We start from the raw sequence: 24,004 nt of genomic DNA on the forward strand, positions 1-24,004 counted from the left end.
ATGCATTCAGTCTGACGGCACTCCTGAGCAAAAGAAAGGAAAATGTTATACGCTCTCCATCCCTTGTTGCTGATGACAGGAATCTTTGAAAATGATACTGTCTAATTCCCCTGAAAGTCATGTTTAAAAGAAGTGGCAGGCAGTTTGCTATGCTGTCTGGGATGGTATTTTGGAGAAATCTGATCACCAGGAATGCCCAAATTATTGTTATCTTAAAAACAAAACATAACCACAATGGTTTTATTTTCCAGGTGTTTTTAATGTCTCTCAGGGACATTTCTTCCGTGCTCAAACTGCAGCTTTTTAACCCTGGATCTGACAAATGTAAATGTTCAGAATATAAAAGTTCTCTCTCTTCTTTATTATTTTTTTAAAATCTCTCCCCAAAATCACACCATTTTCAAATTGATTTAAAAATATAACATTTATTACTTGAGGCACTTAAAATACCTACATGTTTCAGGGAAAAAATATCAGATCACTATTAGTATTCAAAACTACTCTAAAGCAAAGTACTTACAGAGCTATTTTATGCACTTAATTACATTTTTAGTTTGCTTACATTTTCTGTTTAGGAGGATAATTTTCAAGTGTCTTTGTAATCTGGCTTTCTGAAATAATCTAATTAGCTTTTAATAATGCCTTATTTGTGGTGCCTTACTGGTTTAGTAATTTCACTGACTGCTACAACATAAAAATACTTTTGCATTTGGATTTGTAAGACAGAGAGAACAACGAAAAATCCCCAGATAAATAAAAGGAAACTTCTAGTATCTCAGGTACACTGGGATTTGTTCATAATAATTTTACCAAGCAATAAAACTAGGACTAGCCTTCACGTTCCTGGACAGGACTTTCTTGAACACCAGACATGACTTTATAAGCAGTCAGCTTCTTCAGCACAGCTACATGCATGAGGTATTAAAAATGTACTTTTTATTGTTTTCCCACTTTATTTTCCCTTAACATTTGTAAAATGGTAAAATTTACTTAAGTTTCCTTCACATCATTTAGGCATATACTCTAAGTTGGCCACAGAGGACAGAGACAGTTAACATAAAAGGTTCTCACTTTAAAAAGGCAATTCACGCACACTAAAATAGGGATCTAAGGTAGGGGAATAGGCTCCCTCCAGCATATATTTTCTAGGTACTATGCTCTAGCATAATGAAGGAGCACCTTTAAGCAACACCAACGAAATAAAATAAAAAACAAACTCTGTTTTGTACAACAGTCTTGGTTAATTAGATTAACTCATATGAAAAGTGGTTTTCTTGCATTTTTCATAGGAGCCACTAACGCTACTGGGTTTGTTTGCATTGTCACAGTATTTTGTAAGCCACTGATGTAGTGCCATACAAGTACAGAATAACAACAAAAAAAATTCCTTACCTCACAGAGCTCACTTTTAAGATAAGTACCTGCACAGCGCAGCGCATTGCTGTGCGAAGATGCCTGAGTTAGCCCAGAAGCAGCGCAGCTGAGGCAGTAAGATGCTCTGCCCAGCCTAATTAGCCTTGCAGAGAAGCAGGCTTTATCAGCCTGGAAAATACACTCTGCCACAGCTTAGCCGTTCCGCTTCCAGAGGTAGTTCTTTCATGGCTAGCTCAAATATCCGTGCACTTGGAGATCATGTAATACAGATATATTTCAGGCATCATACATTTTTTGCAATGAATAAACATATCTATTTCTAATGATTACCATTCAGGTCACTCTTACTCCAGTTAATAAGGCAGACTTTCTAGGTAAAATAAAACTTAACTAATAAGCTAAGGAGTGAAAACTCCAAAATTCATTGTGTTTCAAGGAACACTTTTTAGCTCTTTTAAAATCTTACCTTTCAAAACCACAAACTATGTGCCCCTAGAGCATTCTAAATTATTTTAATTACACAACTCTTCAAATTAACTTCGTTGTACAGCACCAAAGCCCCTTCCACAAGTACTCAGAGACTTCTGAAAGTTCATTAACCAAAACGTGGTTTACTAGAAAAGTGAAGGTAAGGCTCAAAGAACAGGCAGAGAGATGAGCAATTACTTTCCCCTGTATGCTTATACTTCCTGCCGTGGTTTTCAGTACTGCCAGTTCTCCATCTCTTCTTCAGAATGGAAGGGTTAAACAAAAGTCCATATACAGAAGTGAATGTTCTCAATTTTCTTGAAAGGTACTCTGCAACATTCAACTCTGGTGTGTTCCATAATACAGCCTACACACATGATTTCACCGTTTTGAAGTACTGCTGTATTATGCATACAGAAAATCTCTGAGATACTAACAGTTTTAAATAGAAGAAAATAATTGTCAAGAATGTGTGCAGTAAACCTTCCACAACAAACCTTTTATTTTCAGAGCAACTTTTTGGCTATCAAGAAAACAAAAATCTTACTAAAAAGGCTTATACTGAAAATCTTGCCATATATATGACATGATTAAATATGGTTTTTAGATGTAAGACATACAAATAAACAACCCCACCTTCAAGATTAAAGAAAACAGATGGCAGGTCTCAGACTGCCAGAAAACTAATCCTTTTCCTTTTCAGAGCTACAATACTGCTATAAAAATCCAAGATTAGCATCTCCATCACTCTATTCAGAATCATATTAAGGTGATAAGCAACGGCTATTGCTAAGAATATAAAGGCAGTGACTGACCTTGATTCACTGGTAAATGCAATAACCTTACAATTGCTTCAAAAATTAATTTCTTTTTTATCTTGAAAATGACATTAGCTTACGTCTGATCATGCTGGTAAGGTTTTTAAGGTGAACACCTGATTCTCGAGCGTTAGTGTTTTAAATAAAACTTCTATTTTCCAAAACGGTCATGATATGAACACCTACGAAAATGCAGACTTATGCTTCAAATTTAGAATAACATAACCAAATCACCATTTCAAGTTACTAGCTTTAAACCCTTGAGTATATTATAAAAACATACACATTGAAAAAAGCACTCCTCAAAACATATATACCTTAACACAAAGGCATGCTGCTTCATAAATGTATATTTAGACTATTGTCTAACTTCTAACACAGAAAATTGCTACTTTGAAAGAGCCGAAAAAGCAGAGAGAAAAATCAAAATGCAAAACTGAAATTACTTTAAAGAAAAGATTCTCCTAAACCTTGAGATTATCAGATGATGTCAGTATGTCAAAAGTAAGAGAAGTTTGATAAGAAGCTTGAGAGAAGCTCAATTTCACACTTTTTCAAGTGTAATTTTACAGTTTAACAACTTAAACTGGTCACTTTCAAAAACTTCTATATTGTTGTAAATAAAATGGTGAAATTCCATGTTTTTCAATGTTCCATCATACAATAAAGCAGCATCCCTTAAAAAAGAAAACCTTACCCTTTCCCATGTAAAAGACAGACCTAGCGCATCAAACTGTTTCCTCATGTGTTGAATATTACTGCAAAATAAAAAATTAAAAAGTTTATTAACTTAAAAATATTTCTCTCATGAGATCATATTTAAAAGCAGGAGCTTATAAAGTTCTGAGAAATTAAAAGCACTAGTCAACCTCTAAACACTATTATCTCACTAACAGTGAAACTCAAGGAACTGTCAGAATACTGATCTTAAATAATAATTTTGAAAGTCCCTAGTGTATTCTGCTTCAATTTCAATGGCTGTGTGTACAAGACAAGGATTTTTCTTCTCTTGATTTGAGCATAACTGAAAAGCAAATATGGCACTGCAGTTTGAGGGAAATTTTCCTGAAGCAACACTTCTCATTATTTTTAATTATTCTTTACTGCAGTTGAGCCAAAGGGCACTCTGAAATCTTCACAATGCACTAGGATGTACTTCCACAATCAGCTTAATCCTGCTCTATTCTGGCAATGCTATCCTGGCTATATTTTGCTTTGGCTCTGGTGATCATGTGTGCCTATAGGATGAGTTGAATCAGCTTACCCATTCGACTGAAGACATGCCCTACAAAAAGTTCTCCAAAACCCCCCACCAGTTTTCCGGCTTCCCTGTGATCAACAGGCTGATCACACCAATACTGTGGCTGCAAAAACAGCTGAGCCAACACAAAGGAGGTGGTGGGAACATATATCCTGAGAGGTGACAAGGAACCCCTAAACTTCTGGTGGCAGCGCAGCCATAGATAAACTTAAGTCAACTGTAAACTGTAGGGCTAGACCTTGCCCCAGATGGATTACATTCAAAATGTAAAATAAGATACATCAGAATATACAGTGAAGCTTTAGTTTGAAAATGTACTAAATACAGTTATATGTATACAAATACATGTATATGTATAATATACATGTAATTAATTTAATATGTAAATACAAATACATGTACTAAAATACTCACAACTACACAATATTAAGTAGTGACCCGGTATTAATTCATTCACATACTTTAAAATTGCTTGAAATTTCTTATGGACTTTTAACTTTCTACTAAAATACATTATGCCATATAACGTATCATCTATCCTCCCACAGTGGCTAATTTGACAGTCATGAAACCAAGCATTTAATTCTGACCCAGAACAAACTTGCACTGCTGAATAACGGAGTAATGCAAGTATCCCGTATTAACAGTTGCAGAGCCCCAGTTACACTAGAAAAGGCCTGCCAGCAGGGTCATCCCAGTACAAGTATACCAGGAAATCCTCTTATGGACTCGCAGCTTCCACTGGGAGAAACCATACATTCAGTAGTACTGCTTATATTAAAGTCCCACTCAAAATGAACTGTTCCAATAGAAAAATTTCAAGTTTGAGTGTATTTTCACAAAGCTTCTGCCACTATACTAACTCTTACTAATAAACATTTCCATGTGTTTTGTATAAGTAACTCTGTCTTCAATTTGTTTTATGGTTTTTTCCTAACTTCGAGAATATAAGAAGTAAGAGTCAATTGGAGCTCATTTTAAATCACCTCTTCAGAAAATTATGATGCTCTGAAATTTGGTTGTTCACTGTAAGCATTTCAACCAAGTAAGCTGAAATGCTTACAATGTGCCCCCTTTTACATGGGTGGCTGGCTCTGCTCCAGGGATGACTAAAACACATCAGGTTTCTATCACACCATCACAGCTTCACCTTCAGTTCAGTAATCCCTGCTGCAGGCACGAGAAACATTCAGGACAGGGACAGCGGAGAAAATGGGAGACAGCAATTACTTCAGTGGTCAGAATTTAAACTGCCAGTATGATGAACCAACTCCCTTCCTTAGCATAATCAAAAAAAATGGGTATGTAAATAACTTTTCGTACTTGGTTGATATTATAATCAGCCTCGATGATGATGTGCTAACTTGTCTCAGATTGTTGTTACAATATTATTATTTAACTCTTAAAACTAGACAATCACTCTTTTCAGTATTTTCAGTACTAAGGAAATTTTCGAAGCAAAATTCTCTTGCAATATAAAACATCTTGTACTTGTAACTACTAGCTGAACTGCTTTAAGTGTATGGAACAACATGCACCTATTTACAAGAAAAGAGAAAAAAAGAAGAGCACAGAAAGTATCAGAAGAGAATCAGCTTAAGGCTGTGCCCTGCCACATGCTTTTTGATACGACCCAGACAAACAGCTTAGATGAGACAGGCTGAGCTGATAAGGCACTTTGCTGTTGCAGTCTCTCTGCCCCACACACTCGCTGCTTTTCTGTTGAGCCAGTTCTACTCAGTCAGCTGGCAGAACAGCTTTCTTCTGAGTTAGCAAGCTGAGTCAGTTCAACAAGATGTCCTACCAGTGCCAAAGCCATTACAATAGGTGAGGAGGGATCACGTAGCAGAGAGGAGGGGAAAACGCTGACCCTTTTGTAGTCACAAGTATTTAATGCGAACCTCGTCTCAAAACTACAACCTTTGCTTCTTTGTGCCTCATTTGTCATGTCGGTAAGGATCACGGTAACCCTCTATCTGGTGAAGGTTCCATCAAGATAATCAAGTTAAAAATGAGGCACTCAGATAAACCACATACGTAGATTTGTTTTACAGCTGAGCTTCAGTAGGCTTATTGAAGGAAGACAGAAATCATCAATTTACTAGCCATGCTACAATATAATTGGTAGCCCATAATACACTACACGGTGACGTTTCAGACTCTCAAAAGAACAAAACCAGGTTTTTGTGCCTTGATGGTAACTGGTTCTCACCCATATTCTCATCTAAATCATACATGAAGGAAATTTTTAAAAAATGAGCATAAATAACTCAGAATTTGTGTGTAGTGCACTCATACATTCTCCCTAAGTGAAATCAGTTGCCATCATATTTTATCTGGAGAAGTATCAAGCATCTTAACATGGGACTAGAAACATGAAAAAAACTTAAAAGAAACAGCATTATCAAAGAAGGAAATGGATTAAGGCTTAAAAAGATACCACAGCTAGATTACTGCACCCAGAGCACAACAGCTTCACTTAAGAAGACTGGTTTCCAAGTAATTTATAGAAATTAATGTTTACTTATATAACTTTCTACTTATTTTAAAGAATATTAAGGGAACACAACACTCAGTCCTGTGGTCTAAAGCCCAAAATTTTCACAGAACTCAGCAGCAATAATGGCTGCTTACCACTTTCCAAGAGCCAGTCTCAAATGAAAAAACTATCTTCTTCCTCTTTCACATGGTACTGAAAACTGCTAGTAAATCTAACCACGTAGCTCATAATTTACAACTGTGTATTCTATACTAAGATTTAACTCACCATAATGAAATTCTGATTTATTTCTTACTCACTGATTTGGGTGTTTGGAAAATGTCACTCTTTTAATATTCTACCTTTCACAACTTAAAAGTAATTGAGATGAAAACCTTGAAAATCATTCTGATACATTTGTTTCTTGAAACTGAATCATCTGTACAGTCCCATAAAACACTGGCAAATAACCCTGCTTTTTTCTGTACTGTCTTTCTTCTACACTGGTTTTGCTCGGTTTTGTTGGTTTATGGGGGCCACAGTACAGGTATTCACAGTGGAAATGTCGTATTACTTAAATTCATTAAAAGCTACCTTTGTGTCCAGCTTGCAGGGTGAAGCCCATGTTCAACTGCAGCATTTTCTGCTGGTAAACCAAACGCGTCCCATCCCATTGGATTTATCACCTGTAAGCAAAAAGGAAAAACACAATCTTATGTAACTTTCTGGAATGGCATCAACAACACACACAGGCCTCTCAATAATGAACAGTGTTTTGCATCCAAATAATAAACGGTGTTTTGCATCCAAATGATGAACAAGGTTCTGCATTTCAGCATTTGCTTTGTCTGAATCGAACCTCTTCAAAACATGCCCACTATGTCTAGGTCTGTTTTAAAAGACTAATATGAAGCATATTTGCGGTCTACAATGTGATGTTAAAGGGAGCTTAAAGTATTATGTAATAAATCCTCATGACTATTTCAATACCAGATTAACTGACAAAAATCAATCCTTTGTAAATTTGTGTGGTGGTCAAAATTAGCAGTTGATGCTACTACTACACAGAATTAAATATTCATCCTAGAGAAGGAGAAGAAAGCAAGCAAAACTAATCGAACCAATGGTTTTATAACTGTACCTGATGTGTAGCCTACTTTTTTTTTCCTTTTGTTGAAGAAAAAAAAAAGAAAAATACCCTATGATAACCTTAAATCCAATAGATAAAATGAAGAGGATGGGGAAAACTGTTTTAGTCAAATTTTACTAAAAAATATCTTTTGTAAATACAGACTGCAGACTGACAGAATGACCACGAATAAATAAAGCTGGAAAAAAATATTTACTACAAAATCTAAGAGATAATTTCTGTTGAAATAGATATATAACTTTCCTATTAACATGTTATTTAGAAAAATAATCTAGCAATACAGTAAGTATTCAAAAAACCTGTTTAATAACCAGGGAAAGAAAGGCCAGTACTTAAGATACTGTCATTAAACACAGTTATATATTGGATACCTGATAAAACCAATCCCATTTCTCATACCTACAAATGTGCTATAAATTCGATAACTATGATTAAAGTTACACAAGTTTAACAACAGCAAAACATGATTGAGTAACGTTTTACAGTTTGTAAGAAATCAAAATTTTTACCCCTAAAAATATAAAGAACTTGTTCTTTAGTGGCATGTAAGCAAACAAGCAATAAGAAAGCAAGCCTAGCAATACTAATCTCATAAGCTATCTCCATGTGAAAAATCTGTTCGTTTCCAAAGCATAAGAGATACTTTTGTCACTGGTTTGAATTATTTTTATTCTTCTTTGCCACAGCCTTCCAATCCTCTGACTTCAATGTGTTCTTTCATAAAAAATATTTTATAGACGTGTTTATAAAGGTGCCCTAGGCACCAATGCGGTGTAAAAGCAACAGAATTCAAAGGATGTGACTCCTCAGCATTCTTGTTTTCAATACTGAGCTAAAACTAAGCCTGCTGTATATCATTACTCTGCCGGTGCAGCAACAAAACCAAAGGTATTAACCTGTGATCAACTGTGATTCAAGCCAGTACAGTAAGGGTCCATGCACAGCACATTTTTTATGTATAAATCTAATAGAAAATGGAATGCTATGCTCTGTTACAATTTTTCCCTATAATCAGACAGATTATTGCTCCTTGTATCAGAGTGTCAGAAAATATAAGAATCAGATTTCCTAACTCCCTGCTTCCTCACATTATAAGCGTTACATGGAAAATCTCATTTGGAGCCTAAACCACTTGTCAAGGACCCATTGAAGCACACCTCTCCCCAGCCTTTCTCCTCTCCCTCCCCTCACCAGTAATCAAAACTATTGGTATCAAAGAGAAAAAAGAAAGGTAAACTTTACATAAACTACAAATCTCAATAGAATTCTTTAAGGACACACTAAAATATTAGTTTCTGCAGCTTTTTGACCACTACTGTTGCTCACTGCATGTCTCTGCACAGAAATGATGAAATAAACCGGATTTTTTTTTATGTATAATACATATTTTCTCTTAATTAAACCCCATTTGTTTAGACAAATGCCCTACATTCGCATCCCTACAAACGCCTTCTTTTACTACAAGCTGATGCATGTTAAGTGAGATTAAAAAAACTACTCTTGATTAATTTTTGTAAAATTTGGCTTCTGAAGATCTCCTGGATATAGATAGGCAGCCAAAAGCAAGGTGCAATCTCATTCCTCACACTCATGAGCAAAAGGATGTGGGAAAAACTGCTTCACTACTGACTACAGGCTCCCCAGAAGGACTGACTGATGCTCCAGACAGCTAATGTGCAGACATTTTATCACTGTACCATCAGCCCTAGCAGGAGTTATCTGCTCACGCAGATCTTCCCAATTCTAGCATGTATATTAAAAATATCATACAGTGTATTCACTTATCACATTCAAAAGACAGTTCAATTTAACAACCAATAGCATTCCTCAAGTTAAAGGGCTGAAGAAATACTCTAATTCAAGTTTCAATCAGAAACCTGAATTTAAAGAGACATTAAAAATATCCTCAAATTAATCTCCAGGATAGATCTATTTATGTAGTTGCTATAGAGATGAATGTAACACGCACAGTGGTTTAGAAAATGATTTCAAGTTTATTGTCTCTTTTACTTCTCTACCGTGAATGGATTTGAAAGGTTTGTGAAATGCATTTGTCTAAACGATAGGTCAGCTGCTTCTGTCTGGAATGTATGCTACGTATCTACAGTTAAAATGCCATGGTCTCCACACAGCACTTGGCATTACATCTTAACTCTATTTAGCCAACATAAAACACAAGGCTGAGATTAACTATATAGTTTTGAAAAGCATCAAAAATCTCAAGAGACATGGAAGGGGAGAAGAAAATACACTACTAACATGTCAGAAGTTGGCACAAAGAATAAATGAACAGTTCAACTGTTCAAGACAAAGCAAAAATAGGAAGAAAGCAATTTTTAAGACCAAAGGGTATTCCTTGTAGCTCCTTGATGGGTTGGCCATAGGCTAGCAGAAAACATGGCTGCTCCCTCCAGCATTACAGACGAGCAGAAGAAATGGAAAAAAAGTCATCGAAGTTCTTGAATGCTGACTTGATTGCTTCTGACAGCAGTCTCTAAACCTTATGCCACTAAGGGATCAATTCTGCTCACTAGAGTGACCGTTCTTCCAAGCATTGCTTGTCTGTACAGACAGTATTTTCTCTAAGCCACAAGGAGAAAGCAAAACAAATAATGAACATATCTTGTAGAGAGAGGAGGCCTGCATAGGTCTGAGGATGTCTATACCTGGTAAAAGAAGGCAGGCTATAGTTTTAGTCATTTTAAGACAGCAGAAGCCAGTACTATCTCCAACAGCAGCTGTGTGTTTCTGGTCTTCACAGTGAAGTAGACAGGTAAACTCTTCCTGGTTGAAACTACTAGGTTAGTCTTGAACACAGAGGGCTTAAGATCCTCAGAAGTTCACAGGATCTGGCAGGATCAACTATGAAAGACCAGTCTTTTCCACCACTCCACATACTGTGTTTTGCACAGGAACATGAAGTTGCAAGGAAGTGATTTATTAGTGTGTGGGGAACAAAGCGCCTGGTAACTACCACACTGAGCGGTCTTTTCAGGGGCAGATTGTTAAAAAGGAAAACAGTTGCATCTTGAAACATTTTAGATCCCAAAGACTCTGACTCCATATTAGCTCGAAGCATCACTGTAAGAATCATTTCACAGCATGGTCAAAAATCTGTCGTTAACCATGGCTAGAGCTCTTAATGTGACTGTGGGACGAAGCAGAGGAAGACACAGTAACTCCATTAATTTATTTCTGAGATCTCAGCTCTTCCTTTCAGAGGATTTTCATCTATTCACTGCCGTTAACAATCAGCCCATCACACTGACATTAGTAGGCGAGATCAGCAGGTACTATATAACACAAAGCTGACAATGATCTCATAACACTCAGTTCTCTGCCTCCGTCAACATAACTAGGACAGACGATTCAGTGAATTTTCCTTAATGTTTGTAAGGAAACAAAGAACTTGTTTGCTTTCCTGATGTGCTCAGTATGTCTCAAAACTATGACCAGGGAGCTGATGCATCTTTCTTACATCCAGATCGATGCATTCCAAATTTTAAGACAGACAGCAGAATCAGTGTCAAAAATGCCTGTAAATAAATGTATGTATTTCAGAGAATGTGTGATAAGAGAACAAAAATGAAAACAAAGAGGTTTGCTGACAGATTAGGGATTTGAATCAATACAGCAAAGTCTACATTCCTGTCTCTGGTTATAACCCCATGACAGACTCAACGTCAACTAACCAAAAAAGGCTGACAAAATAGGTGATCCATGGTCACGAGTTCCAGCTGCCAGAAAACAACCCTGGCTCCAGCAGCAACTTTCTGTCATCCTCCTTGCACTTGATCTCACTACTGTGCAACCACACAGAAGTGAGACAGTAAGGACACACGGTTGGAGAGGGGAAAGGAGAGGATGGCTGCTCCTTCCACTGGCCACCTACAATTAGGCTGAACATGTTGAAAATCTGATTTGTAAATCGACAGATTACAGATACAACACATTTTAAATACAAGACCTCCACCTGAATGCAGCCTAGATTGTCTTTTAAGTGTACTAGGTAATAAACACCCTTACGCAACAGCTAAAAATTACCATCACCAAAAAAAAAACCCAAGCAGGCAAGGCACACCTGGAAAGAGATTAAAATAATGAATTTTTGACTAGTGTGTACATTCTAGCAAGGACTATTTCAATGATTCTCTGCAACAGAATGCTGCATATTTGCATTCTGATAAGGCACTTTCAAATTAAAAAATAATCAACCCACACAGATTTCTATCAAAACATAACTCTGCTTATAAAATGCTCTCATTTATTTCTTGTTCTCACAAGATATAAAATATAAGAAATTATTCTACATTCACACACTACTACAAACATTTAGAAAACAAAGGTGTCACTCGCCTCCTTAATCTCACACATTCTTGTATAACATAATTGCATTTAAAATAATACCTTGTTTTCTCTCTCTTTCTTTCAAAATGAAACAGAGTGAGCTAATTAACACTTTCAGTACTTGCTACTGGAAAACTAAATTTAAATAACATTCAATTCACACAGGATACTTTTAATACTTTCCACTTGGTTTATACCACAGAAAACAACCTAGCAAAAAGACACAACAGCCTCACACAAAAAAATGGTGGAGAATAGCAGCTAATGATGATTGGAAAATGGAACTGTATTGAAATAATTCATCCTATTGATGAATTCATTATAAAGTTTTAATTAAACTTGCCTGTCTTCAATACCATTCACTTCTGCAATTTCAAGAGTATTAAGATTCACTGCTGAAAGGGAAAACAATTAATGAAAATACATCCAGTTTCAAAAAAGACATTCTGGATAAAATAAAAACGCTCTTTAAGTAATTTTGGGATATTGTGGAAATATCACTAACAATATTCCAATCCCATCTATCAGGAGCAGTTTAAGTATAAATTAAGAAATCTGATCCTAGTGTACAGGAATTTCACCCTGAATTGTCCAATGATCACTCTCATTACTGCACAACTTGTATATGACAGCCTCGCTGCGGTATCAATTACAATTCAAAATTTTATTAAGAAGATATCACAGGAACTATTGAATTGAATCATTCTCTGTTTACTGATTGCCAAGGGAATTATTCTCAGTCCTCTGAGAGGCACAAATTATCCACTTTGGAATTTATCAAAGACATGATAATGATAGCATGATAAAGCAATGGTAAATACTTTTTCCCCAAGCAGCAGCAGACTGGAAATCTGCCATGGTGAAAATCACCATGAATAGCTCTATAATTTGTACATGGCACTCTCGAATAATGAATAGGAAATCTCTTAACTTCTTACAAAACTTGTACATTTGAATTCACAACATGCATGTAAATTTACGGAGAAAACACAACCAGAAACTTCATAGTTTAGTTCTGGATTGGTTTACCAATAGATACAAAATTGTAATTTAAAATGTATAAATTACTTTTTCATAGCATTTTTAAAGAAATATGTTTGTAATAAGATCTGTGACTAGAACTCTCCATACACAAAAATTGTTTTAATTGCATTTCAAGAAAAATGTTATCCTTAACACATTTTTGAAAGAGACTAGCTCACTGCATTCATGCTAAGCAATCTATATGGTTTACAGTTCCCACGCAAAGACTTCAAACTTCATCTTCAGTAATTAGAATGTAAACCGCTTATCTTACAACAGATGTACTCTACAAATCATTTACCCAGCAACCTAATCCAAGTCATGACAGAGTTTGCTTGTTTCCCATGCACTGCCTACAGGTACTTGAGGAGTGTTGGAAGAAGACAATGCTTCACTGGTCAGATCTTCAGGTAAAACAAACGGGACTTCATTACCCATCGGCACAATCAATACGGTGGCCTCGTATCGACACAACTCTGGTGATTACCTCTGTACTGTGATACACACATTCATGCACCTCCTACTGAAAACTCTGCGAAGCTTATCACTCATTGGTACATTGAAAAAGTGACTGCCTATTGTGATGTTACACTTGCATTAAATCCCACCCCTGCACGCCATTTAATAAATGACCAGCCAGTCACCTATTGCAGAAAAGGCTGCTGCTCTTTTAAGTAATCTGTTTGATTTCCCATTTTCAGTGTCATTAGTCACCAATATCATCTACGGCTTTATGTTGAAGCAGTATTTCTTCCAAAAAACAAGGGGGAAAAAAAAAGAGCAACAAATATATATTTTCCCACTTAAAATGCCAGTGAAGTACAGGTTTCTGGCAAGTATCAGTAGATTTCAGCGCGTATTACCTCTCTAGAATATTTTAATTAAAATAAAATCAGATCCTATCCAGCTAGAAAAATTAAATACTAATGTTCCATTTCAGAAAAACAAAAAAACAGCATCCAAATGATTTAACACTTTCTCAGTTAAGATTTCAAACTACCTCCAATATGAAGAAATTACATTAATGCATTCCAAATAATGGTTCCAATTTACTAAAGAAGCTCTAATCCCTTTGTAAAGGTATTCAAGCTTATCCTTACTTAAGTATTATAACAAATAAGACAATTCTTGCCTGTTCAGATTAAATCAGTATGAAACTAATCTACTATTTGCTCATGAAGGCATTCTCTAAGAAAAATATCTCCACCTTATTCAACATACATTACTCTCTTACTCAACCATATATACTAGTCAACTATGTACACACCATATATATTTTCCCTGATGTTTTTCCCTCACTGTTATTAGACAACAAAGATACATTGTAGTCTGATGTTCTCCCCAGGAACTGTAAGTCTGAATGTTTTTGCCTGTATTTTTCGTGGTAACAGCCCATCATTCCTTGTTGCCTTACAAACACTTTCAACCTACCTGTATTGCTTCTAGCATAGTTTTATGACTTGCTAATCAAGGTCAGTTCTACATCTATATGTAGAGATATAGTTCCTAAGATTATTTTCAATGACTCTTCCTTTTTGTTAGTTTGGAAATGATGGAAGCAATTACTACTTAAAAATCTTACCCTAAACTTGCCTTGAATACCTGAAACACATTCATTTCTACTTAGAATTTTGACTTGGGAAAAATTAGCAGTCCCTGAACTTTCAAACATGTTCCAGAAGGAAAAAAAAAATTAAAAAATCAATAGAATAACTTCAAAATTATGCATACTAATATTTTTTGTTTCTAAAGCATTCTTTCTTCTTATTTACTGAAGAATGCCAGTCATTCCCTGAATACGGGGAAAAACATTTTTCTGGGTTATATCAAATTTTATGTATGATAAGACATAACCATGTCATAGCCTATAACCATCACAATAAATAAATCTTTAACAGATTGGACAACTGTGACAATGGCCAGAGAAAACATCTAAGAGGCTGATAAATTAATTGCGAGGAGAAAATCAATTATAAAGACTTTAATTCTAAGTGATGGAGAAATTAGCATGGCTAATAAAGAAAAGGGTTTTTAAGGTAAATATAAGTTCCAGCAAGTTAACGTACATCAATAACACAACAGCTCTTAGTCTGCAATACTCAAAAAAATCATTTGAGAGATCCTTTATGTCTCTTAATCATACATGAAGGTTAAATTCTTTGGCTGCCCACCTTTAGTCATAAATAGATGTTCAAAGTGGTTAACACAACAGAAGATATACTTATTTATAGAAATTCAGCATGTTCTACAGGCACTCTAATACCCTTCAAAGTCATTTTTACATGAAATGTAAAAATAAGCTGAAATGCAAGATTTAAAAACGTCAAAAGACTTTCAAAACTTTTCTGGAAAAAACAGACAATCGTGGAAATAAAAACTTGCTTTCATAGTGGCTCTTGTATTTTATTGCAACTATATTACCTTTTCATTTTCTCCAAATGAAGTTAGTTTCACTTTAGTTTCTACTAAATATGCTTACTTCCCTTGTGTTCAAAAGGTAACACCTACAGCATCCTACTGGATGTAGACAATTATTTTCACTTTATCCTAGCTAGTAGAAGAGGAATCATGTTTTCATCTCTCTGAACACAAATTTAGTGGATATCTCCACTGTTATTGATGACAGATGATCTATGTCCTGAAATAACATCTCCAGTGGTCTTAACATCAAGCAAGAATCAGAAGACCCTTCAAGAGCACAGTTGGCTCAATTTTTTTAATGAGATTGAAGTTCTGGTCATTCAGAGGATTTAGCAAAGATTAGTATTACAATAGACATTGGGGTTTTTTTCTCATTTAAAGTCTAAGGTAGTTATTTCTTTTTCCTGTAATTTTAAAAGCATGAGAATGCATTTCTGTAAAGCAACAGCACATACTCAGTGCACGGGATGTTCATCATTGGCATAAAATACATAGTATTTGGAAAGGCAGCACACTGAATAATTCAGTGACAATACCTTTTAAGAGTCTCATGCATGGTGATAAATCCAGGAAACATTACACTTCTGCAACACTTGTAGCAAGGAAATTGCACTTAGTACCACAACCAGCAACTAACATTTATTTCTCCATTTCATCTTCTTTGTACTCTTTTGAGGGTCTGATTCCTATATACTTGAACTGCTCCTTCTCTCTCGTACATTAGAGAGAATTCCTTTCCGAGTCTCATCCTAGATTCTTGCCTACGGCTATTTCTTTCCTTTTGTTCCCTACCCCAAAACTGGGTATTCTCTTTCCATATTCCTCATTCCTACTGTTGCCCAGATTCTCATTTTCCCCCTACCAAATGTCTTCTTCCCCCTTAATACGGTTGTCACTCAGGCCACAATTCTCCCACACCTGCCTCACATCCTTCAAATTTTACCTGCTAGTCTTTACTGCAGAACACCAATTAGGATTCCACCTGCAGACTGCAGGGACTAGGCTCTCAGCTACACCTTCTACCTACTGGAGAGACAGAAGGGAGCAAGGGAGAAATGACGGCAGGTATGGGACGGACTGGGAAACAAAGGAACGTGGAACAGAAAGCATGATTTCTCCTTGCAGATGTGGCCAGTATTTAGTCTTTAGCGTACTTCGTAGGCTTGCACCCTCAGAAGACAGCGTTTCATACGTATGAGCAATGCTGAAATATGCAAGTCAAGGGGTCAGCAGCTATGGAACAGAAACTTCTACAGTTAGACCCAGGTGACATGATGTGTGACAGGACCCCGTTCATCTGACTTAGAGCAGTCATGAGAACAGGTTTCCCTGCAAGCTGGCACAGAGGAGCAGGATGTCCCCTCCAAGTCCAACAAAGGACATCAGCCTTTTGTCAGGAGCAGAAGAGGTGAAAGGAGTTGATTTCTGTGGTGTCTCAGTTTTCTCTTGCCAGCTACGCTTTTTTCTCCCCTATGGTCCCACCTAGATGGCAGTAGGGTCTTCTGTCTCCTCTCATAGAAATGGTGTGGCCCTCACGTCTCATTGACACTGTGTCGCATATCAATAGATTCAGGTAGCTGATACAGCATCAGCTGTATCATTTGAGATAGTGTCTAATGATTTGTTATCAACTGTGAGTTCTGAACACCACCTGTTTTAAAGAAGTCTCAAATTTCAATATTCAAAGGTCCACCAGTCATCATCTATGCATTTGTAGCATATATTCCAACTAAGCCTTCACCTTCATGGATTTTGGAAAATACTAATTTTCTGACAAATTGTGATATTAAAACATCAAAAAAGCTCCTAGTCCTACTGCCAATCTTTTCTTACCTGCATCCCTCTCATTTTCTGGAACCGAGCTACTGCATCACTGATGGTGTAGACACGAACGTGGCCCATGTGAAGCTTTCCAGAAGGATATGGGAACATAGAAAGCACATAAAATTTTGGTCTTGATTTCTAGAAAGAAATTTTTAGAAAGTTATAACTACATGAGTTAGCATTTCACTTGAGTAAATACATGCACACATTATAAACTACAAAGTGCCTTGAAAAGACACAAGGTTCTGCTGGAACGGACCCAAGTGAGCACTGACAAAGTTCCTAGAATCAAATTCTCTGGGGCTGTAAATGGAGATGTTTTACCAGACTTTGCCACCATCTCATCAATTTATATTGATATTTATATCACACTTGAAAATTGTAATCAACTTTTACTCTACAGAAGATATATTAACATAACTGCAGCTTAACAAATCACCATTCCCTGCCATAGCATCTGTCACTGATTATCTATGCATTCCTAATCTGTCCCACCAAAAAATGAAAACATGACAGATTAAATAAGTGTTTTACTTTGTATTTACAACAAACATGCAGCTCACTCAGGGCCAGTTGCTTTTTGTCAGAGGAACTGCAGTAACTCACTGAGTGACTAACTCAATCATTTGCAATTGCATGAACATCCACTGAAGGGAAACTGTTCAGTTCCACTACGTATGCTCAGATCCAAAGACATCTTACAAGCAGTATCTTGCATAATGAAAAGAAAGTAAAAATTTCATTTAGTTAGGTTTGAGTAAATTGACAAAAGTTACAAAGAAATCAAACATTATCTCTCTCCCGTAAATGTTCCTAATACATCTTGATTACCATTGAATTTATCATTGATACATGCTTGATAAGTTCCTACATTATTTTTCTTACGTTAATAAAGCAAAAAAAAAAAAAAGGGCAGCTTGTACTATTCTGAACCAAACTCTATTCATATTTATTAAATATTACTTCTTTATCGCTTTTGTCCGATAATAGCAAAATTAGAAATAATCTGAATACTTCATTGCAGCACTATACACTATTTGCCTCTTAATATGAGATGTTACTAAATTTACTTCAACTCTGAGGACAAAACAAAAATGTAATTAAAAATACAATTTAGAACTTAGCATATGTATGATATATATGAGACCTATGTATACACGTATTGTCAGATACTAAAGACACAAGCCTAAATTAATGATTTCCCTGCTACATGTATGCATACACGCCATTTTCACCTCAGTTTTCTTCCTCAGAAAAAGCAAGCCCCTTTTCTCTCGACACTTTGACAGAATCAATTTTTTTTTGGAGAGGGGGCACATTTTACGAAAGAAGAACAAACAAACATGAAGGGGCACAAAAATGTTTTGATACCTATGTGACTGAGCATGATTGTGAAGGCAAAAAGAGTCAGAGACCGAGATTACAATTGTTTTCAAGATCTTTTATTACATGGGAAAACTTTTTTTTTCCTGCAAGTCATTCATTATTTCTAAGAGACTGTAAATCAGAAAATATTCTTAAAAAATCATCTTCCCTTAACACAGATTTTAATGAGTCACAGTGTGTAGCATAATAGATTTGTCATAACCATTGGGAACAAGATCTTTAAAAAATTAACTGTTTACAAAAGTTACGAATGTAGATGTTTCTTTTAATACTTTAAATAATTAATTCCTAAATATGGTATAATATACAAAGAAAGAATTGATTACTTAAACACTTCCTAAATTTACAAGCTCATACTTTGCTGTGGTTTTCCTCAAGATTTTTTTATTATTATTTTTCCACCTATTTCATCAACTGTTTTTAATAATTTGCTATCATATAAAAGTATTTTCCCCTGGAATGTAATATACATCTCATCATTATAAGCCAACTGTACTAAGTAATTTTCAATTAATTTCATTCTGAGAAAACAAAAATATGAAACATGTAATTTCCAAATTTCTCATAATGCTTACATCCGTTTCTGAAATTTTGCAGAACTGATCCTTTATTCTTGGGAGCCACCAATTTTCAACTCTTTTTCTTGTCTCCAACCCATAGCTTTTTTCCCATTTCCCCGTCTCACTGTAAATAGTCCTGACACAAGCAGGAACCAGTCTTCTCTGCCATTTAATTAATCCCAGGAAGCCATTTAGTTGTCTCTTCAAACATGAGGAACAAGTGCCAACTCTCTGACAAACCAACTGCATTCTTAAGGTTATGATATCTGAAAAATACAAAAATATGTATTTCAGTCTACAATATATAACAGGAATTCAGTGGTTATTATGATTATACAGAAATTTGGTAGCTATGAAACATATTTTAGCTTGATTTAGATTACTTGGCTGTTTTCCATGGTACTTGATTTTATTCCCATGTGTTTGAATTATAAAAGCATTTATTTTTTAGCCAAGAGAACTAACTGTGGCCCTTGCATGGAACAAAAATGTTCTGTTAGATTTCTTCTCTAATAAGGTACAATTCTTGCATTCAATCTCCCATAAAAGCAGGATTGGTCAACTGAAGGTTTAAGAAACTCGGCTGACTGAACAGAAGAAGATGGCTAACAGGGTGTTAGTAACAATTTAGAATGAAAATAGGGAGAAGAGGAAGTTGGATGAAATTATCCTGTAAAACTACTGAATTTGTCATCACTGAAAAGAGATAGGGGAGGATGACTATAATTAGTAAATTTCAACTGATACTCTAAATTGAGTATTTTGCTAAGGGCTTCCTCCTCAGTGTAATTTTCTGCAAGAACTACCTGAGAAACTTACACTGTTCAGACAAGATATAATTTAACAAGTCAAGAAAGTAAAGCAATCCAGTTAGCTTTCAACTAAAAATCCAGTTAAAAGAACTCCTCATATGCTCGAGAGTGTGTCTTCTAAAATAAAACTACTCAGATGTGAGAAAGATTAAACAGTCCACAAGTTCAGGATCGGTCTCAATAGGATATCTACCAATTTTACTTCCTACAGTAGGAAACAAGGCATTAAAAAACCCCTACGCTGAGAAGATTTATTCCTCGTCTTCACCTTTAATTCCTTCTTTAAAAATCTTATTTATTTATATCAATATTTCCTATCCTCTATGGTTGTGGGTTTGTTTTTTTTTTTTCAAATTCTGGCCTATACACTTGACTGTTGTACCAAGCTAGCTATTTCAGTCAGTTCATAATTTTTCTTGCAGAGTTACATCAGTAAAATCTCTGTGTAGAGAAACTCTGTATAAGAAACAGGGTTTTTAATTTATTTCCCATATGATAGCAACATTATCAGTAGAAATAATTGCTATACCACCTAAATTAGGTCCCCAGTATATCTAGTGGGAGATATACTTCCTTAACATTCACCATGTATGCATACACAAGCCCTCATTGCCTGTATCATTACATAACGAAAAGAATTGCACCTTTTCTCCGTTACTTATCAAACAGGCTTTCAAACATTTTTCATTTACATAAATCATGCCAGTGCCTTGAATTTTTTGTTGCTAATCTCTAAAATCTCTCATATTTCTATTAATAGCAAATCCAGGACTGAACTCAGCATTCCAAGTGCAAGTGCACACGAGTTATTCAGGAAACACTTAATTTCTCCCCCTCCATAATTTTACACTTCTTCATTCAGCTCAAAACTAGCAAGAACATTTCAGTACTTCACTGTTTTACTTATTTATGAATTCTTTGCTTATTACTTATTTCTATTATTTCAATTTATTTTACAACAGAAAGGAGCACTTCCCTTTCTTATGGTAGGCCACTTTCACCATTACTGATTTACTACATATATATATATTTTTTAAAACATGAATCCTTCGTTGAAGACCGAAAGACACAAGCTAGACCCCGCACCTGCGCACAGCTCAAGAGAAGCGCGCCTGCCAATGTCACGCCTGCCAGGGCACATTTGGGTGACCTCAGGGCCTACAGATGATGCGAGCAAGGGTCAGAACAGTGGATGAGAGTGGGAAAGGGGCCGCAGCCTGGGTCACACAGCGTTAGAGCAAAGCTCATTTAAACACATAGAATTCCAGGATGAGAAAGAGATCTGCAGTCTCTTTCCTGCTCCCAGACCCCCTCATGCACAAGATGCAATGATCAGCAAGTCACACATTGGGCCAAACAAGGACATGTAGCACATGCAAGAGATGCGGCCCTAAGTGGTTTTGCCTTTCCAGGCTTGTGTGCGTGAGACTAGAACAAGAAGGGTGCCTATCCCCGCCCCAGTTATGGGCATCCCAGCCCAGTGCTGTGCAGGTCTTTGAAGGAGCACGTTACAAGCCAAAACTGTCCAACTCTGCAAGGTGTGCCAAAAAGGGAGGAAGGGGCTAGACTGATGGAGGAACAAAGGTTGAGACCCTGCTTTGGAAATATGCAATAAACACACAGGAGAGGAAGCCTTTACTAAATTAAAGTACTGAAAATTGCTTGGTAAGGGCCAGCACATTTCACTCACCCTGTAAGTGAGGCAAGGAGTCAAATTCCTTTCTTCTCCCTGCAGCTCACGTTTTAATTAAAAAAAGAAAACCAAAACCTCCCTACATTTTTTCCCCCTGCACTTTATTAGTAAAAGTCCTGTGGGGGTGGCCCGCTCCTAGAGAAGCAGGCAGGGGAACAGACAATTCTCTCGGCGGGAAAGAGCAAGCGGGAAGGCAGTCACGGCGAGGCGGGAGACTTAGGGAGGGGTGCTGCGGGGCACAGGCTAACAGAGCGGGCGAGGGGAAGCACGGAGGGGAGCACGGCTACAGGCACCGGAGGCAACGACCGCCCGGGGGTGAGCGTGAGGAGGAGCAGAGGCAGGCATCAGTTGGAGCCGTTGGGCTGACAGGAGACGAGCCCCACACTCGCACCCGCCGCCGGAGGGCCAGTTACCTGCACGCGGGAGCCCGCTGTTGCGCCTCACACACCCTCAGCGTCCCTTCCTCCCCCTGGGCGCCGCCATCTTGGTCTCATTTTTGGCGCCGGGGTCCGTAAGACGCATGCGCTGTCTCCTCCTCACGGCCTCCCGCGCATGCGCCGTAGGGCGCCGTCCGTGGCAGAGGCGGGAGCTCTGAGGAGGAGCAGTGCTGCGGGTGGGCTTCTCGCCGCGGGCGGGTGAGCCGAGCCGGAGGACTGGCCGCTTCGGCATCTGGCTTGCCAGGACCAAACGGTCTGAAAGCCAAAGAGCCTGCAGGAAGTCTTTCGTGTTTCTGAGCCTCACAGGAGGCAGAATGGGAGGGAAGCGTGGCCCTCCGAAACGGCAGCCTTTCGGAAGGCTGCCCAGGTGCGATGCCTGCTTAGGCGGGATCCCCTCAGAGCCTGCGTTGAAAACTTGCCCTGCAAAATCTAGGACAAAACTTGAATTTCAGCAGCCATAGACAGTTACTAACCCACCAGAGCTAGGTAGCAGCCGTTTTAATTAATGGCTTTAGGTATAGTATTGTGTTTTAGAAGACCAAACAGCACCCCAACTCAGACAGTACGTACGCTGCGTTTATCTCTTACAAGGGCTTACCAAGATGGCAGTCTTTGCCTTGGGAATGGCAGCCTGGTACCTCTGATGTCCTCAGCCCCTCAGTACTGCAAACGTTTCAGTAGGTGTTCGATGAGGACGGAGGATGAAAGCAGGCTAGTCACCTGAGTAACACATGGGAGCACTGCTAAGGGTCTGGAGGATCTTGCGCTGGGCACCATGAGGCTGAAGTTGTCACTGTATCTTTGTATTTCAGGTATTTAACATGCAAACCTAGGGAATCTAAATAAAAATATTAGCTGGGATTGAATCTATATATAAGTTGCACAGTGCTTGATTAATTTTGCTCGCCTCTGCATATACAGATACTCTGTAAAGTGACCATACAGTTTAGGGCTAGATCTCAGTAGCATTTTGTCTTCAATAATTTTATTTCCTTTCTGTAATACTGTATTTTTTTTTAGAGGCAGATTCTGAAATAAAGCCAATAGTTGTTTTGTGATGTTGTTTTGACTAATGAGAAAAAAAGCAGGAGTCAATAAAGACAATCTAGAGCAACGTAATTAATTCTTCCTCTGGCTGGAAAACAACATCCTACCCAGTCGTCAACACTGTACATTTCAGAGTTGTTTTTAATTACTGCAAGTAGCTTGTAGTAGCCTCCAAGGAACAAGAAATACTTTTTTTTTTTCCTGTGGATTGTGCCCTTTTGCTGCTGGCAACTGGTGATTCTTTTCATTTTTAAACCTTTTTCTTCACCGTTGTGTTTCCCGCAGAGTTTAAACCAACACATTCTGTTTATGCAATGCAATGCCTACAGTAAGGTGAACCTTTTTGTACTCCAGGGACAGGGGCTTCTTATATGACTAAAAATAAGTATTTACTGAGTATAAGTTTTCTGCTTGGTTGCGTGTACTTGTCAAGTATGCTTAAATTATAACCTCCTCACCGCAAAAACGAACAGAGAGCAGCTCTGATGCTTACCCTGCTTATAAACTGGTAGTTTCACCAGGACTGTGCATAATTTTGCTTTGCTTTCCTGTTGATCTCCCTTTCAGCAAGCGATGGTGACTTTGGTCTGACAGACCTTCCCATTCCAAATCTCTCTCTGAATTTGCTGCTGTGTGAGTTCCTGGGCTGGGGGAGGACGGGGCATTTTGCAGTGTGGGGGAACAGGCAGTGCAGTCCTTGGCTGAGACCCTGCCCCAGGATAAACAAGAGCTCCTGACCAGCTGGGACGTGTTTTCACATCAAAGGATGATTTCCCTCACATCAGCCCTGATCCCTGATTTATGTGGGGCCATTCGAGGGCTTGTGTCCCCGCTCGCTCCCTGCCCTCCGCGGGGGTTACTGCCTGGTAAAGAGAGACAGATGAGCGAGCAGTGTATCCAACCC

At 37.5% G+C, this 24,004-nt stretch overlaps 1 protein-coding gene across 3 annotated transcripts in view; it reads right to left on the reverse strand.

Moving 5' to 3' along the window:
* Nucleotides 1-22,149, reverse strand: part of LARS2 (leucyl-tRNA synthetase 2, mitochondrial) — an 88,660-nt gene extending 66,511 nt beyond the window's left edge. For all 3 annotated transcript variants that reach the window (XM_075493335.1, XM_075493334.1, XM_075493336.1), the window contains exons 1-5: nucleotides 22,030-22,149; nucleotides 19,127-19,377; nucleotides 17,175-17,303; nucleotides 6,995-7,086; nucleotides 3,358-3,418 (exon numbers count right to left, since the gene is read on the reverse strand). In XM_075493335.1, coding sequence (XP_075349450.1) covers nucleotides 3,358-3,418; nucleotides 6,995-7,086; nucleotides 17,175-17,303; nucleotides 19,127-19,360 — 516 coding nt within the window. In that variant the 5' untranslated portion in view covers nucleotides 19,361-19,377; nucleotides 22,030-22,149. The remainder of the gene's footprint in view (nucleotides 1-3,357; nucleotides 3,419-6,994; nucleotides 7,087-17,174; nucleotides 17,304-19,126; nucleotides 19,378-22,029) is intronic.
* Between the last annotated feature and the right edge of the window lie 1,855 nt (nucleotides 22,150-24,004).

The sequence above is a fragment of the Mycteria americana genome, chromosome 2 (genome assembly GCF_035582795.1).
Source record: "Mycteria americana isolate JAX WOST 10 ecotype Jacksonville Zoo and Gardens chromosome 2, USCA_MyAme_1.0, whole genome shotgun sequence".
Lineage (NCBI taxonomy): Eukaryota > Metazoa > Chordata > Aves > Ciconiiformes > Ciconiidae > Mycteria > Mycteria americana.